Here is an 18,380-nt window from a genome sequence, read left to right on the forward strand (position 1 = left end):
CACTTTTTAAGAGGCGGCTCTGTCGTGAGTGAATTATTGTCACTAAGGAGTGGGTTAGGTATTGAAGAACATCAGATGTTTAATCACAGGATTTTCTCAAGGATTGGGCTATGCCCCACCTGTAACCTTACCTACCAATGGCTCTGTACTCCCTGTGGGTTCCAGGCACGGCGATCATGCCTTTTATAACCATCTGCCTCATTCTACAGTACAGGGTAAAATGAAAGGAGGAAAAAAAATCATCTTTAATGAGAGAGGGAGGGGTAAAAATCATGAGTTCATCAGGCATCCACCCCCTAAGATGAATGCATGAGCTTGTTGGCCCTTTCTCTCTCTCATTAAGGGGGACACCTCTTTTTCTCTTTCATTTTACCCTGGGCAGTAAAATCTCCATCCTCAGCAAGTGAAAGCCCCTCAATTTTGGCTTGCCCAACCTCCAGAACTGTACGTCTCTAATTTGTTTTCAAATATAAAGTCTTGGGTCTCCAGTACTCTGTTTTAGCAGCACAAGAATGGAGCACAGCGTAATGCTTCCACTTGCCCACTCTTCTCTATTGTACCTCATGGTTTTGCTGACACACAATTAATTCACAAATCTACCAGCTCTAACCATTCAATATGTTGCTGCTATAGTTACCGAACATGGTCCGTTTATCTATATGTTTATATCACTGGCTTTCCCCATAGGGAACGTAAACACTGCCAGCACAGGAGTTGGAATCATCACGCACCCTCTGGAGCGCCAGCACCCCAAAAGAGTGCACTCGGTGGTAATGTTTGTCTAATGAGCCAATGAGAACTTCTAGAGCAAACCTGTTCTTCTCTCCGGGGAATAAAGGGTTAACCAACACGCCTTGGGGGGCGTGTGCATTCTCTAAACGCTCAATGGTTGGTGGGCGGAGCTTTCAATCAGACCTGAAGGACTGTGAACTCTGCTCAACAGCCTTTCTCTAGTTCCTGCAGACAAAATCCCAGAATAAGGTGAGTGTATACGTGTGTGTGTGTGTGTGTGTGTGAGTGTGTACACGTGTGTACGTGTGTACGTACTCCTCTTGCAGTGAGTCGTCACACAATTTTGCTAAATCTACAGCTTTTATTCGGCAATTGTTTTAACTTTAATTTATTTGGTGTTCATTATTTCAAAGCTTGCTTGGATCAAATAAAAGGCACATATTTTTCTGCAGAGTAAATTAAGTGATTGGTGCGGTCTAGAGGTCTTGCTAGGGTTCATTTTCTCTGCCCACTCTTTAGTTAAATAATTAGAAGGCAGGAAAAATTTCAACTGCAATAGGTAGCTGTGAAGAAATTTCAAACCCTGCAGACAGGAGCAGAGAGAATCAGCAGCTGGGGAAAGAGACTTGCTGGGGCCAAGGATCCACCCACCCACAGTAGGCACACAGAGGTAAAGATCTGCAACGCAGAAATCCACCCCCTTCACCCCAACCCCCATCTCTAATCAAGGGCTGGATTGTTTGTTTTCGTTTGTTTAGTCTCTGAAGAACTTTTGAGTTTCACTTCAAAGAAAAGATGTTTCTCTAGCCTATAACCCTGATCCAGCCTGGAACTTGTTGTTCAGCAACAATTTAGTCGTTCAGCAGTGGGCCTGGGGGTAGGAGACAAAAGCCTGCAAGGCCATAGTTTTAAGGGATCAGGCTTTTGTCTCAGCCAGGAGGGTGTAGAAGAAGCCAGCCATCTTGAAAGTTCATCATGTTTATTATGTATCCGTGGCCCCTCTCCCTGTCTGTCTGCTCACTGAGGAATCTAACTCCTAGTCTTTCATGATTCTGAAGAAAATAGAAAATGGACGTCTATCCAATGGGCAGGCTTGCATTGTCTATGCACAGCTTATGTATGACTGGCACACTAAAACACCCTCAGGTACTATAACTTCATATACTTGAGACTTTAAAAAAAAAATCACTTTATTTGTTTACATTTCAAATGATATCCCCCTTCCCAGTTACTTCTCTACACACACACCCCATCCCATCCCCTTCTCCCCCTTTGCCTTTGCTTCTGTGAGGGTGCTCCTCCACCTACCCACCCACCCACTCTCGCCTCAGTGCTCTAGCATCCCCCTACGCTGGGACCTCAAACTTCCACAGGTCAAAGGACCTCCCTTCCCGTTGGTGTCAGATAAGGCCATCTTCTGCTACATATGTATCTAAAGCCATGGGTCCCTCCATGTGTACTCACTCTTTGGTTAGTGGTTTAGTCTCTAGGAGCTCTCTGGGGGGTGGGGGATCCTGTTGGTTGATATTGTTGTTCTTCCTATGGGGTTGCAATCCCCTTCAGCTCCTTCAGTCCTTCCCCTAGATCTTCTGTTGGGGTCCCCGGCTCAGTCTGATGGTTGGCTGTGAGCATCTGTATCTGTATTGGTCAGGTGCTGGCAGAACCTCTCAGGGAACAGCCATACCAGGCTCCTATCAGCAAGTGCTTCTTGATATCAGCAATAGTGTTGGGGTTTGGTGTCTGCAGATAGGATGGATGCCTGGGTGGGGAAGTCTCTGGATGGCCTTTCCTTCAGTCTGTGTTCCATTTTTTGTCCTTGTCTTTCCTTTGGATAGGAACAATTCTGGGTTAAAAATTTTGGGATGGGTGGGTGGCCCCACCCCTCAACTAGGGGCCGTGCCTATCTACAAGAGGTGGTCTCTACAGGTCCTATCTCCCATTTGTTGCTTATTTCGGGAAAACCGGGCTCAGTAGTTATGAGCCCTGGCTGCTCTTCTGAGAGGTCCTGAGCTCAATTTCCAGCAACCACATGGTGGCTCACAACCATCTGTAAGGGGAACTGATGCCCTCTTCTGGCCTAGGGATGTATATGCAGCAGAGCACTCACAATAAAGAAACTTTCCAGGACCCAATAGGAATGACTTTAGCCAAAATGCGTAAGACTTAAGTGGAGTTTTAACTGAATTTGAATTTGAAAATACTTATTAGTATTTGGGTGTCCACATGTGCTCATGCATGTACACACCACACACACACACACACACACACACACACACACACACACACACACATACATTCTCCCTAAGAAAATCTCAATTATTTTTTACCTACTTAAAAAGGAAGCAGGTGCCAGCCATAGAGTGTCATTGTGCTTCACTGTGTTCAGAAGACTTAACCCAAATGATCAAACACTGAGGTTTTCCTCCTGGTCCTGCTCGCCCAGGGAGCTGTGCTAAGATGAAATGCAGGGGTTCTGGAAGAAGCAAGCTCTGGTAAGGTGTTTACTGGTTTGTTTCTCAGACTCACCCTAGCCTTTAAATACCACATGGCAGCTCAGTTTGTTTATTCTTGCATAGCTACAAGAACCTAGGCAGATTAGAGCCTCTTCCTTGGCTTTACTTTTTCATCTAAGCAGCTGTATAAACCCTTGGCGTTTGGGGAGCATAAACCATCTACTTAAGGAGTTTAGTTTCTGAGTATGGAAGAAGGGAAGAGATACTTAATACAGGCACCTGGATCAGAGCCTCTGTCCCTCAGAGGTGCTGTGCCCCTCAGGAGTGCTGAGTAGCTGCAGGAAGTATTCACATAGCCAATTGAGAGCTTCTCGGAGGGGTTGGTTTCATGCAGGGGCCTATGCTAGCTGACCCAAGATCTTGTGGTCCATATGGACCCAGTCCATGGGAAGATAGACAGGGTTGCATGCAGACCGCTGACCCCCAGAGCTGATGGAACTTTCATTCTAGACTCAGTTTCCCAAACTCTATCTTTTCATTTCTTTGCCTTTTTTAATTTTATTGTGTGTGGGTGTTTTGTCTGCGTGTATGATTGTGCACCACGTGTGCAGTGCCCAAGGATGCCAGAAAAGGATGTTGGATCCTCTGGGCCTGGAGTTACTGGGTGTCGTGAGCTGCCAAGTGGGTTTTGGGATGAACCCAGGCCTTTGAGCTCTTAACAGTTGAGCCATCTTTCTAGGGCAGACCTATAACTTCCTAATGGACACCTAGAAACTGCTGCTGCTGGTTCCCAGGCACACTCAGGAGAGTGCTGCCCACTTCTAACAGAAGCCAGGTTGACTAATTTTCTCACAAGCAAATGTTGCCTTAATCTGCAACAAGGAAGGGACTTTTTTTTAGGTTACTAGGTTTCTATTTTTAGTGACTTGCACATGCTTTTGACCTTGGAGCTAAGCCCTGAACTGAGCTGTGAATGGGTACCTGTGGCCTAACTCATGCAATTGTCGTAGGAGAAGCGTTCTTCCATTTTCTAGAAGATGTTGTTCTTCTTTTTCATCTAAACTGTCACCCATGACGGCTACTTTCTGCTCAACTCGGATGAGCTGCATGCTGGGCTCTGGGTTGAGGAGTTGCATACAGAATCTGCCCCTTCAGATTCCTTGCGGACCGGGCTCAACCCCCAAGGTCTTCACACAAAAGGCCCACTTGGTGAACTAGCTCTACTGAACTCGTACACACTTGAGCAACTCTTGAGAAGAAGAAACCAGAGTTGAAAAGACTAGCGTGGGCCAGAATGCTGCCATTTGAATCAAATCCAGAACAAGCCATTCTTTTGTTCTCGCCAGATCCCCGGGGACAAATTCAGTATTTCTACTACTTTTTTTTTTTTTTTTTTGTTCACTCTGACAATATACTTTAAACAATGAGATAACTAGGTTTACTTTTTTGGAGGATAAACAAACTTGGTTTTCTATATTACCAATCTCTAGTTTATATTAAACAGTGTTGAGTCAAGAAAAAAGGATTGAAGACCTGCTTTAGGCTTGTATCCTGTAATGTTGGACAAATTTACATGTGCATACGATCTCTGTGTGCTAGTTGTGTTTCCCCCACCCACACAACTTGACACAAACCAGGATCATCTGGGTCTCCCCGCCCCCCTCAGGAATATGGTCCTTCTGTGTAGTCCCTGATATCCTGGAACTGACTGTGTAGACCAGGCTCGCCTCAAACTCACAAGAGGACCTCCTGCCTCTGTCTCCCACGTGCTGGGATTAAAGTCCAGTTCTGTCACATTCAACAGGGTCATTTTCTTGATTTATGTTTGATGAAGGTAGGGCAGCCCAACTGTGTACCATTTCTCCAGTCCCCTTCCTAATTTCCAGAACATAAATTTCCCCCTTAGGACAGGTTTTAATGTGTCCCAGATGTCTGTTGTGTGTATTTTAATTTTCATTTGGTTTTAGGAATTTTTATACATTTTCTTAGGGATTATTTCTTTGACCCAGCTACCATTTAGTAATCTCCATGAGTTTGTATAATTACTAGGAATTCATGGAGTTTAGGCTTTATTACACTGTGGTCTGGTAAAATGGCATAGAGTTATTTCAATTTTTCTAGCTTTGTTAACATTTCCTTTGTGTCACAGTTCATGGCCTATTTTAAAGAAGATTCATGGGCTTCTGAATACAATATGAATTTTTTGGTGTTTGGGTAGAATGCTCTGTAGATATCTGATAGGTCCATTTGATGTGTGGTGTCATTTAATTCATATATTTCTTTTTCTTTTTTTTCTTTTTTTTTCGGAGCTGGGGACCGAACCCAGGGCCTTGCGCTTGCTAGGCAAGTGCTCTACCGCTGAGCTAAATCCCCAACCCCTCTGTTTAATTTTTCTTCAGTTGACCCACCTATTGGAGAAAGTGGATAATGAAGTGAGCTATATGGTTCTTTCTTTCCTTCCTTCTTTCTTTTCTTCTTTATTTCGTTTGGTGGTTTGTTGCTGTTGGTATTTTGATTTTTTGAGATGGTTTTTGTGTGTGTGTGTGTATGTAGCCCAGGCTGGCTTCAGACTCACAGAGATCCACCTGTACCGGCCTCCTGAGTACTGGGATTAAAGGTGTACACCACCACTGTCCAGCTTTAATGTGGTATTTTTCAACTTGTCATTATGATTAACATATGATATTTCATAGATGTGTTCTTACCTGGTAGCAATTGAAGACTCCCTGGTTCCCGCTGATGTCAGAAAAATTTTTTGGTTTTGTTTGCTTGTTTTTGCACAGATATTTATGAAACCATTATGTCAATTCTTGGTTCCTTTCTCCAAATATACAGAGACAGTCTCAAATAACATGGTGCCTTGATGGTTATGGTTGGTTCTTTTCTCTCAAGCTGTGAGCGATAGACAGCATTTATATAGCATAAGGCAAACCATTTATGCACGATTAAATGGCTACTTTTTGGTTTGTTTGTTTGATGGTTTTTGGTTTTGTTTTTCAAGACAGGGTTTCTCTTTGTAGTCCTGGCTGTCGTGGAACTCACTCTATAGACCAGGATGGCCTCGAAGTCACAGAGATTCACCTGCCTCTGCTTCCTGAGTACTGGGATTAAACTGCTCAGTTTAATTGGCTAATTTTAAAGACCGCTACTTCTGCTCAAGAAACGGGACCTTGTTGACTGCCTAGCAACCCCAAATGTCCTGCCCCAGGCGTAACCACCTGCTCACAAGGGCAACTCCTTACCCTGCTTCTGTGCATTTCTCCGTGGCTTGCTCTTGTCTGTGATCCCACACCGGAGCCTCGCTCACCACATTTCACCTCGGCTGTAAATGGAGGCGAAGTATATGTTGTGTACGAGCTTATTTTCCAAACATATTTTTTACTGCTACCCTTTAGGAAACTCTGAACCAGGAGTCATGGAAGTCAAACCCAAGCTCTACTACTTTCAAGGCAGGGGAAGGATGGAGTCGATCCGCTGGCTGCTGGCTACAGCTGGAGTGGAGGTCGGTTCCTGGTTGGGGATGTAGATTAAGTCCCATCTCCTCCTCTCCTTTCTTTCTAAACCCGTTTTCTTAGATACGAAGGAGGGGAGGGGGGGCTGGAGAGATGGCTCAGCGGTTAAGAGCACTGTCTGCTCTTCCAGAGGTCCTGAGTTCAATTCCCAGCAACCACATGGTGGCTCACAACCATCTATAGTCAGGTCTGGTACCCTCTTCTGGCCTATGATGTATATATACATAATAAATAAATAAATGTTTAAAAAAAAAGAAATTAAAAAAAAAAGGAGGGGAGGGATTACAGTTACGAGGTGCAGGGGAAGAGGGGTGTTGAGGGCCTGGAATATTCTGAAGCTCCTGGAGATGGGGTGAGCTTAGGGGAAGATTAGTTCATTCCCTCCATTGGGATTGGTTGATTTTTCTGAGGTCATTTAACCCCTGCCTCAGCAACTCATTCGTGGGTTTCATGGCTGCCAGCTAGAGCCCTGCCCCAGATGTAAGATCTGCTGACTGTCTCTTCCCTTGACTCCAAACTCTCCTCATGGAACTGCTGTCTCTCCCAAAATGAATGCCATCTCCCCTCAGAACAAGGCTTGCTGCTGTCTTTGTTTCCCACTTTAGAGATTCCTCCCTGGTCTGGTCATCTGTCCCACCCCATCTCAAGATGTGAAGAACAAAACCACCCTCACAGAGCTTTAGACGGCTGTAGATGGAGGCTAACTACAGCTTTAACCATCAGCCAGTTACTATAACCTCGCTCGAATAGGATCTCTGGATAGATCGGTCTCAGATAAACTTAATCTGGCCCCATATGAAGAAAAAGTTATAAAACCGAAGAAGGAGATGATGGAAAGAGGAAAAATCACGGGAGAAGTTTGAGTCAGAACAAAAGTTTGAAGTTCGGGAAGAGCTAGTTGGGGCAAAGCAAAAATGGAGACCAGCACCTTGGGGATCCTTGATAAAGGTGAACCACCCAGATGTCCTCTTGTCCCATTTTATCCCTTTACACTCACCCAACCAGTAGCCACCCACCCACCCACCCCCAGTCACATGCATCCCAGAACAGCTACACATGCAGTCAACACATGTAGGTGACAATACGTCACAAGGTCGCATACCCCTGAGAGCTAATCTCTAAATGCACACCCCAGCACACTCATAGGTGGGAGCTGGCAGCTCTGTGACCCCCCCTTTTAGACTTTTGTTCTGAGGGCCATAAAGCATTTCTGAGAGGTATCCGGATCTCTCTCCCTGCTTCCTATCTTAAAGTTGTAACAGTGCCTCTCTATCCTCAATCTAGTTTGAAGAAGAATTTCTTGAGACGAGAGAACAATATGAGAAGTTGCAAAAGGGTGAGTCTTGATTCATTCAACACTGTCTTGTTGGAAAAAATAAAAACTTGTTTCTGGAAACATTCATCACGTAGAACATAAGTCTCAGGAATGACAGCTACTACTAGGAAAGGGTAGCTATTCCTACAGACATTGATTAAGCCCTGTCTTCCTGATGCAAAGTAATTCACCGGCTCTATGATCTCTGTAGTCTTCAAATATATCTGGTATCTGACCTCAGTGGCCTCAATCGGCATAATATTATAAGCTCCTTAGTTCTGAGTGGGTCAGCACCCAAGTCCCTTAAACAATTCTTAATATTGTCTTGGTGTCTGGGAGCAGGGCAAGGGGACTAGTACCCTTTGTACTTTGTATCTTTCTTGGTGTTTTTAATAGTTTTATCGAATTATGGCACAAAGGATAGAATTAAAACTAAATCATATCCAGCTTTTGCATTTAAATTTTCTGACAATTCTATTAATATATATAAATTTTTTTTATCACAGCTCCTTGCGCTCCCCCTTTCCCCCCACTCATTACCCTCTCTTCTCCTCTCTTCCCCCCTTTGAAAGTGCTTTCTTCTTCCCAGCAAGTTTCCTTCCTATTTTTATGTAGGATGATGTCATTATGCAACAAAGCGGGTCCAGGATAAGGTGAAGCCTATCATTGGATGAGAAGGAAGAGTAGGCGGGGAAAAAGTCTAGGCCAGAGAGAAGAGGCGGAGAATCGAAAAAGATCGGAGTGAGTCTGTGGAGGAAGATGGTTCAGATTTAGGTGAACTAGATCAATTTTATCTTGTCTAGGTGGGCGGTTTATATCTTTATCAATTTGTAGTGAATTTACTGTATGGATGTATTGTGGATTGAGAATTTAACATATAAATCTAATTGCTAAACTAAAAGTTTCTGGAACTTTGATTTTACTGGGCTAAAGAAATCAGTGTGTGAAAAAATGGCTAAGAGGCAGTAGGAGTGAGCGGATCTGGTTCTGTTGCCCGTCCGCAGAATGAGAGATGTGTGTGTGTGCGTGCGTGTGCGTGCATGTGCGTGCGTGTGTGTGTGTGTGTGATGTGTGTGTGTGTGCGCGCGTGTGTGTGTGTGGGGTCTGTGTGTGTGCGTGCGTGTGCGTGCATGTGCGTGCGTGTGCATGTGCGTGCGTGTGTGTGATGTGTGTGTGCGCGCGCGCGCGTGTGTGTGTGTGGTGTGTGTGTGCGTGCGTGCATGCATGCGTGTGCGTGTGCGTGGGATGTGTGTGTGGCGTGTGTGCGTGTGCGTGTGCGTGCGTGCGTGTATGCGTGTGTGCGTGTGTGCGTGCGTGCGTGTGCGTGTGTGTGCGCGTGTGCGTGCGTGTGTGTGTGTGCGTGCGCGTGTGGGGTGTGTGTGTGCGTGCGTGCGTGCGTGTGTGTGTGTGTGTGGGATGTGTGTGTGTGTGTGTGTGCGTGCATGTGTGTGCACACTAGGTGTGGAAGCTACCACCTAGGGAACCTCACAGAGAGGATGGCTAAAAGGGAGACTGCCGGAAGAGGCCGCTTGTGGGCTGTGTGGCAGAGTAGCAGCCAGAGCGAACAGATCCAGCTCAAGGGAACTGATAGCACAGGATCCTTTTTTATTTTTACTGCAACATTTTTAAATCTTTTTTTTTTTTTAATCACTGAATTTAGTTAGAATTGTTTGTGTGAGCATGGTTGGGAGGTTATTTACTGGGCAGTTTACAAGGGGCTACACCACTGAAGAATATGACTCCTCCTCTTCCCGTATCTATTAACTATAAATAGCTCCTCAAGGAATCGTGGGGCCCTAAAGCCCTTCCTCTATCCATGATGGAATGTTGATGGACCCAGTCTTGACCCAGTCACAGTAACCATAGCCGCTGTGATTTCGTGAGTGCCATGATCCAGGGACACCATTTTACAGCATCCCTCCCCAGCCTCCCACTCGTACATACATCTGACCTCTCAGAGAGGATGCTGCCCTGGAGAGAGTGATATAAATGTCCTAGGTAGGCTGCAGTCACTTCTCAGCTCTTTGACAACTAAGGAGCTCCCACATTACTTGCCACTCATAACAAACTAAGTCATCTTTTAACCATAGTTTGCCTATAGTTCTTTTTTTTTTTTTTTCGTTTTTCTTTTTTTCGGAGCTGGGGACCGAACTCAGGGCCTTGCGCTTGCTAGGCAAGTGCTCTACCACTGAGCTAAATCCCCAACCCCTGCCTATAGTTCTAATCTGTGAACATAAATATAAATATTTAAACAGTAGTTGGACAACACATCCATTTAGCAAGCCAAAGAAGCAGACTTGCTTGAGTTTATGACCTCTTCAGGCATAGACCTTGGATGAAGTTACAGCATGAACCCTTTCTTAAAGAAGGGGTTTAAAATTCAACCTGAGAGTAGTTGACTATCCCCATAATAGCCATACCACTATTATAGTAGGTAGTGCATTTTTGCCAGGGAGATTGGTATTATAGCATGCACGATCTATAGCTGGGTGAGACCACTGATGGCTATCCCCCTCTCCAAGTAGCCTACACAGACAGCATGCTACAGGATGATGAGAGGTAGCCACAGGGATGAGACTTCTAGTTCAGTGCACACTGGATTTCTCTATGTCTTGAAGCCAAAGTGAGTGATGTCTTTAGAAGTAGGCTCGGGGTTGGGGATTTAGCTCAGTGGTAGAGCGCTTGCCTAGCAACCGCAAGGCCCTGGGTTCAGTCCCCAGCTCCAAAAAAAAGAAAAAAAGAAAAAAAAGAAAAAAAAAAGAAGTAGGCTCTATCCTCTAGCTCTGGCGGGAAACCGAGAGAGAGCATTGCAATAGCTTGCATTATTGGGAGGGGCTTCTGGGACCTCCCAAACCAGTGACTCACAGGGGCCACTCCTTTACCTAGTACTAGTATTTTTGTCTAATTACCCATGACTTCTGGGAACAGCATTTACACATCCCTTCAGTGTATCTCGGTTCCCACACTCTATCTTTTTAAAAATATATTTAATTAGATCACCAGGTTTCCATATGGCTTTTTCATATCTCCTAAGGTTTGGTTTACTCTTCTCTGCTCCCGTGACTGAATGTTGACAGGCCCAGTCTTGTGCAGGCTTGATGCAGTCCGTCTCAGCCGCTGTGAGGTAGGGATTATAGAGGCCAAATCATGCCCAGGAGTTACCAGGTCATATCCTGTTTCTCAGTATTTGGCCCTTATGTTCTTTCCTCCCTCTCCTCTGTGATTTTTCCTGAGCTTTTCCCACTCTTCCTTTTGTATCGCTTGCTTTCTATTCCTGTCCCAAACCTTGAATCCCCTCCCCTCCCTTTCTAGCTCCCAAGGTTTTACGGATACTCCAAGTTAAACATTAAGCACCTACGTCTAAAGCCTTGAGGCTAGGATGCACATATGGGAAAGAACATGTGACATATGACATTTGTCCTCCTGGCCTGGGTTTCCTCACTCAGGACAGCATTTTCCAGTTCTATCCATTTCCTCCCAAATTTTATACTTTTCCTTTTCTTTAGTACCAGGTAGAATTCCATTGTATATATATAGACCACATTTTCATCCTTCATTCATTAGTTCATGGGCATTTGGCTGGTTCTATTTCCCGGCTATTGTGAACAAAATAACAACAAACATCTATATACAAGTATGTCTGTGGAGGAGATATGGTATTACTGTGTAGTTTAGGCTGTCCTTGAATTTGCTACTCTGTAGACGTCTTAGTTTGTGTCTCACTCTACTGTGTCCATACAAGGACAGAATTACATAGCATATAAACCTCAGAGTGTTTCCCTGATGTTAAGCAATGAGAAACTGTAGTTATTGTAAGCAGTCGCCAACTAACACTTGCTTTTGACTCACTTTGATTATTGGCATTGGTTTATAGCTACTATGACCTTTTCTGCTTTCAAATCCAGGCAAATAGATATTGTTGTTAGCAGTAGGACACAGAAGCTCAGATAAGTAACTTGTTCAAACACGCATCGCTAGAGTGGATTGGAAATGATCTTGAACCCAGGACTGTATGTGATGTGTTCCTGTTGCTGTGTCTGTCCTTCCTGCTGTTGTGTGTTCCTATAAACTATGTGTTTTTAAAAGAATGCGTACTCTCAGACTTCAGTCCCAACCCAGAATACTGAGAGCAAGGGATGTCTTAGCAGCCTTTCATGCCAAATGCCCAAAGACTTTTACACAACTTAAGCTTTGAGAACCAGAAATGCTAGCTCTGTGTGTGTGTGTGTGTGTGTGTGTGTCTGTGTGTGTGTGTGTCTGTGTGTGTGTTTGTGCATGCATGCATGCATGCATACTTACATGTGTGTGTGCATATATATATTATATATATATATATTAGAGTAAATATAGAACAATCTTTTTTAAATTTCTATTGTCCAATACACAAAAAAATGCATGAAGTAATCACAGAAGGCTCAGATTTGAACACAGGAACAAATGATTGGCATTTCCTTATCTACTGGGGCCTGTCATTCATCCTCATAACTGAAGACTGACAACCATCCAGTGGACTTGGTTGGACCATCCTCAGATGGACTGCAACCACTGAAGCCATTGAAGATGAGTATCTTACCCCTCTCTTTCACATCCCAGATGGATGCCTGCTTTTTGGCCAAGTCCCATTGGTGGAAATAGACGGGATGCTACTGACACAGACCAGAGCCATCCTCAGCTACCTGGCCGCCAAGTACAACTTGTATGGGAAGGACCTGAAGGAGAGAGTCAGGTACCTTAGCGTTCCTTCCAGGGCTAAATGTTTAACCAAGCGTCTGCGCTCACACAGCAACCTGACTTGGTTATATCTTTCAGCAGGAACTAAAGGGAGAGAGTGAGGGAACAGAGGGGAGGTGTGTTGCTAGAGTTGATGTGGCTTGGGCTGAGGACATATTCCACACCCTCTTTTTGTATATAGTCACACTAGTCAGTTTGTAATATTCTCACATTTGTGCCTAGCAAACTATGTTCTCAGAAAATGACCTACTAAAGTATTTTACATGAAGGCACAAATGACCAATTCAGCTAACAAGCCTTGAACATTATATTAATGATTAATTTTGCTATCAACTTGAAACGGAGTTCACTTAGCAAGCACTTGTCTATGGGTTTCTGGGTAGCTTCTATGTGGCCTAGACTGGAGTTATCCCAGCTGGACTCACCCATATGTCTGCCAACCAGTAGTTAGCTGGGTAGCTCTGGATGTGGTTATTGGCCGATTGTCAGTTTGGGAGGAATAGGCCACATGTCCACATCCTGGCGTTCTAACTCATGGCATGTAGACGGTTCTAAGAGTAGAAGAATGTAAGTATTATAAGCTTTGAACCCAGAATGAGTCCCTCTTATTCCCACCTTCCTCTATTAGTCAGTCACGAGGGCAGCCTGGGAAGAAGGCCTGTAGATAGAAGGACCTGACAGGACTCATCAATCAATACTGGAGGAGGAAAAGCTGGAGGTTCAGGGTTTTTTCCCCTTGCATCTGTATACCACAGATATCTGCTCTGTTATATGCTGTGCCTGACCTGGCTAAGGATAGTCACAGCAAATAGTTTATTAAACCAAATAGTTTAGTTTCCTGTAGATAAGTAGACTCAAGGCAAAAGGAAAGAAAGAGAAAGAAAGAAAAGAAATAGGAAAAAAAAAAAGAAAGAAAGTCTAATCTATATTTGGGGTTAAGTACAGTGTCCCTAAGATCTCATCACAGCAAACATTAAAGTGGCAGTGGTCAGTGCATGTAGAAGTTATGGTAGAAAATCCCCAAGCTCCACTATTCAGACAACAGAAAGGGCGCCTAGGAATGAGCAAAGCTCAGAAGCCCAGCGGCCAGCTGATCTCCACATCCCCACACCTCCCTTGGTAAAGCAGATGGCAGGAGACGCAATTCCACAGCCTACGAGTACCATGCATTCTCACTGTTTTGATATATAATCACCCATCCCCCATCCCCACCCTACCCCCCACCCCACAGGGTTTCTCTGTGTAGCCCTGGCTGTCCTGGAACTCACTCTGTAGACCAGGCTGGCTGGCCTCGAACTCGAACTTACAGAGATCCACTGGCCTCTGCTTCCTGAGTGCTGGGATTACAGGTGTGTGCCACCACCTCCTGGCTTGAGGTGTACTTTTTTTTTTTTTTCTTTTTTTTTTTCTTTTCTTTTTTTTTTTTTTTTTTTTTTTTTCGGAGCTGGGGACCGAACCCAGGGCCTTGCCAGGGCCTTGCTCTTGCTAGGCAAGCGCTCTACCACTGAGCTAAATCCCCAACCCCGAGGTGTACTTTTTATTAAATGGTTTTTGTTGTTGTTTTGTTCTATTTGTTTTTTTATAGTCTCTAAACCATCATAATCGCACTCTGCTCGTGGCAGATTTCAGCATATAGGCACATGTTCCCTTCATACAGCCTTTCATTCAGTGAGTGTTGTCAGATCCTCTGCTTTCTCAGCTGGTTTGGTCTGACTTGCAGTCCAAGGTTCCTTTCCAATGGGACGCTCTGGTGTGTTTTCAGGATTGACATGTATGCCGATGGCACCCAGGACCTGATGATGATGATTATCGGGGCTCCATTTAAAGCCCCTCAGGAAAAAGAAGAGAGCCTAGCTTTAGCAGTGAAGAGGGCTAAAAACCGTTACTTCCCAGTGTTTGAAAAGGTAAGCTTGTTTACCTCCCGATATACAGAATATTTAAGAATCAGTGTTCAAAAAGATAAACAAGACGGGTGCCGCTGGGCAAAGACACCTGCTCTCAAGTCTGAAAGCTTGATTTCAAATTTGAGGGCTCCAATGGTGGAAGGAGACACCCAACTCCTGCAGGTTGTCCTCTGGCCTCTTCATGCATAGCATGGCACATGCATCTCCCCATACGTAGTCAGACAACATAAAACATACAAATAAAAACACAGGCTGTATCAGAGCTTCCCTGCTGTAAGGTCTGTGGTGTTTTGAATGAGAGTGGCTGCCATAGGCTCACATATTTAAATATTCTTTTCTTCATAAGTTTTGACCCTGTTTTAATTACTTTTCTATTGCTATAATAAGACATCATGACTAAGGCCACTTATAGGAGGAAGAGTTTATTTGGGACTCACAGTTTCAGAGGGTTAGAGTCCATGACCATCATGGCAGGGAACATGGCATCAGGCATGCAGGCATGGTGCTGGAGCAGTAGATGAGACCTTACATATTAAGATACAAGCATGAGATACAGAGAGCTTACTAAGAATGGTGTGGGCTTTTGAAACCTCAAAGCCTGCCACAGTGATACTGCCGCAGTGATACGCATCCCTCAACCAGGCTGCACCTTCTAATCCTTTCAAATAGTTCCACTCCGTGGTAACCAAGTATTCAAATCTGAGCCTACGGGAGGTATTCTCACTCAAACAACTACAATGTTTATTGTATCTAATTTGTTTGATACAATTGATTTCTTATTCAGAAATGTAGACTGTAAACAGAAACTACACCCATTCCTCATCACAAAGAGGTATAAGAATTGGTTTTATGTATTTCCACCCAGTTTTTCAATATAAATAAAGGCATTTTCTTTTCATTTATAGATAATTGTGGTTTTATTGAAGGTATTTATACCACTATTTTATTATTTAGAAGATGTTCCAAAGCAAAATTTCTGTGTAACTACTAGTTGGCATTAACAAATGTCAAATCTACTACTTTCTTACTAATAATCATTAGGAAAAGGTCTTAAGCAAGAAAGGAGTAGATTTTTTTAATTTAGATTTTTTAAATAGTATTTTTTAAAATACTATTAATAGTATTAAAATATTTTATTCATTTATTATATATTATGAGTACATTGTAGCTGTCTTCAGACACACCAGAAGAGGGCATCGGATCCCATTTCAGATGGTTGTGAGCCACTATGTGGGATTTGAACTCAGGACCTCAGGAAGTGCAGTTGGTGCTCTTAACCACTGAGCCATCTCTCCAGTCCCTAATTTGGATTTTTAAAAAATTTTATTTTATGTGTATGAGTATTTTCCCTGCCTGAATGAATGTCTATGTATCATGTGTGTGCCTGGTAACCATGGAAACCAAAAGAACTGTCAGATCCCCTGGAACCGGAGTTACAGAAGGTATACGTGCTGTGAATCATTGAGACATTTATCCAGACCCTTTCCCAAGTTATATATGTTATCCCCTCTTTGTGGTGTGAACCATTTTTTTTTTTATGTATTTGCTACTCAAAGTTGACTCTGGTGTCTTTTTATATTTCCATTGGCTATGGAAAAAATTCTCTTTTTTTCAAGTGTGGTCTTCCAGTCCACCAGTGACTTATATTGATTTGGGTCACCGCAGCTGGGTCTCAATAGTTGTAGCTCCCATGTCTCTGAACTGGTGGGTGCAGCTTTCCTTCACTTCCCCCGGGCTTTTCAAAAAATTGTCAGTACTTCACCACACAAGGGCCCTGATAATCACTGACCTTTCCCAAACAGAGCGAACCAGTTTATAGTTCGTGCTTGAGGGTTGGCTTTACCCCTTCTTAACAGGACTGGAGACCAAAAAAAATAAAAAGACTTCAGTGAATCTCTCAGTACAGATAGGCAAATCGTGATTACTTCCATTAAAATAGGTTTTTTGTTTTGTTTTGTTTTCCCTGTAGATTTTAAAAGACCATGGAGAGGCATTTCTTGTTGGCAACCAACTCAGTTGGGCAGACATACAGCTACTAGAAGCCATTTTGATGGTGGAAGAAGTCAGTGCTCCTGTGTTGTCTGACTTCCCTCTGCTGCAGGTAGGACGCTGGTCAGTGTGGACACAGCCCAGGGAGGTGCAGCTGGAACAAAGACTGCAACAATACACACCTCGAAGCTGAACTTAAAACTTAGGAGAAACCGTTCCTTAGAGTATCGTCATCTTCACTCTGGTTGTGTGATCTCGCTTACACTGTAGGGTCCGTCAGGGAATGAAACTTTACATGATGGGGAAATGGGGATTTGAGGTTCCAATATGAACACTTAAACTGCTGGGGCATGTAGCTCACAGGTAAAGCACAGGGCCAGCGTGCAATGAGGTCTTGGTTCAGTCCCTAATAAATGCAAAACTCTCAGAACATTCGGGACTTTTTTTTCAATACTCTGAACAGTTTTACTTCCTGAAGCAAGAATATCGATCTTTTGTTCTTCTTTCCTGCCTCCTATAAGATGGCGCTGTTCACTTTTAGTGGTCCTGATGCTGGGCCATCCTTTGGTTGCATTGCCCTAGATTACGGGGAAGAATCCTATGATTACCACACTTACTCCGCCCGGGGCTCTAGCTCCTCACATTTCTCTCAGAGAAAACCACTAGGTTTTGTCTGTTAAGGACAGTGTTTCTAATTAGTTTCTTCTAATTAATTGCACTGGAAATACAAACCACACTTAAGAGCAGACTCCATGCAGACTCCATGCCCAGCAATAGATGGCCAACATAAAACTCGATGGTGTTTTTGGAGTTTTTGTTTGGTTTTGGTCTCATATTGCTTTGTCTGGGCCCCTTGACTGGCCTTTTGTCCATATATTATGTTTCCCATTTTGAGGTTTTATGAGTTTTGTTTGTGTGTATTTATCTGTCTGCATGTATATGTTTCTCCTGCTATTTTTTCTTTTTTCTTTTGTTAGTTTGTTCTTTTTGTTTTATCCCTGTTTGTTTGTCTTCTATTTGCCTTTTGTTAGAGAGAGAGAGAGAGAGAGAGAGAGAGAGAGAGAGAGAGAGAGGTGTTGAATGCATGAGGAAGTGGGGGGATCTGGGAGGGGAAGGATAGGGATGGAAAGAACAGTCAGAATAAATTGTAGGAAAATCATCTCCTCTTATAACCAAATCCTGATTTCCTAGTGGTTGTGACAGCTACTAAGCCCCTCATTTCACCATTTCTTGTTTCAGGCATTTAAGACAAGAATCAGCAACATTCCTACAATTAAGAAGTTCCTGCAACCTGGAAGTCAGAGGAAGCCACCTCCGGATGGCCACTATGTTGACGTGGTCAGGACCGTCCTGAAGTTCTAGTGACAGCGTGCTTTAAAGTGGCTACTGCAAGGGTCCAATCACAGCAGCAGCTACAGAGCATTCCAGAGGCAAGATAGAGCTCTCAGGAGTAAAGGTCTTCAAAGAACGAAACCACTCTGTCCACAATGACAAATGCCAATTAAATAGAGTGAAAAACTGTTCTCATTGGTGAGGTGTTCATTTTGTTTTAAGCTTGTCAGCTGTAGATGACAGTCTACAAATGTCATGAAACGAGAGTACCTTATGAGGTGGTAGATCGACATATGGATTCAGGACATTGAGCTAAAGGGGCACTATTTTAGTGTCTGTATAAAGGTCAGGACCGTAACTAGGGGTGGTGGTGAATGCAGACTTGGAAGGAGAGGATCACTTCAGTGTCTAC

The 18,380-nt window shown here is 43.8% G+C and overlaps 1 protein-coding gene across 3 annotated transcripts; it reads left to right on the top strand.

The window, feature by feature from the left end:
* Window positions 1-916: 916 nt before the first annotated feature.
* Window positions 917-18,160, top strand: Gsta4 (glutathione S-transferase alpha 4). 3 transcript variants are annotated; one of them, XM_063265184.1, is made up of 8 exons: window positions 917-981; window positions 3,072-3,224; window positions 6,581-6,687; window positions 7,982-8,033; window positions 12,606-12,738; window positions 14,506-14,647; window positions 16,617-16,748; window positions 17,876-18,159. In XM_063265184.1, the coding sequence occupies exons 3-8, from the start codon at window positions 6,601-6,603 to the stop codon at window positions 17,996-17,998; spliced, it is 669 nt and encodes a 222-aa protein (XP_063121254.1). In that variant the 5' UTR covers window positions 917-981; window positions 3,072-3,224; window positions 6,581-6,600; the 3' UTR covers window positions 17,999-18,159. The 3 variants fall into 3 exon arrangements, with proteins under 3 accessions (XP_063121254.1, NP_001100310.1, XP_063121255.1); NM_001106840.1 differs by lacking the exon at window positions 3,072-3,224 and having other exon boundaries at window positions 935-981; window positions 17,876-18,160; XM_063265185.1 differs by lacking the exons at window positions 917-981; window positions 3,072-3,224; window positions 6,581-6,687; window positions 7,982-8,033; window positions 12,606-12,738 and adding an exon at window positions 12,776-14,119 and having other exon boundaries at window positions 14,272-14,647.
* Window positions 18,161-18,380: the final 220 nt, after the last annotated feature.

This window comes from Rattus norvegicus, chromosome 8 (genome assembly GCF_036323735.1).
Source record: "Rattus norvegicus strain BN/NHsdMcwi chromosome 8, GRCr8, whole genome shotgun sequence".
NCBI lineage: Eukaryota > Metazoa > Chordata > Mammalia > Rodentia > Muridae > Rattus > Rattus norvegicus.

Coding starts and splice junctions, on each gene's coding strand:
- Gsta4 (XM_063265184.1), top strand. CDS start 6,601: ATGGAAGTCAAACCCAAGCTCTACTACTTTCAAGGCAGGGGAAGGATG. Junction 8,034..12,605: donor ATATGAGAAGTTGCAAAAGG/GTGAGTCTTGAT, acceptor TTCACATCCCAG/ATGGATGCCTGCTTTTTGGC. Junction 12,739..14,505: donor GACCTGAAGGAGAGAGTCAG/GTACCTTAGCGT, acceptor GTGTGTTTTCAG/GATTGACATGTATGCCGATG.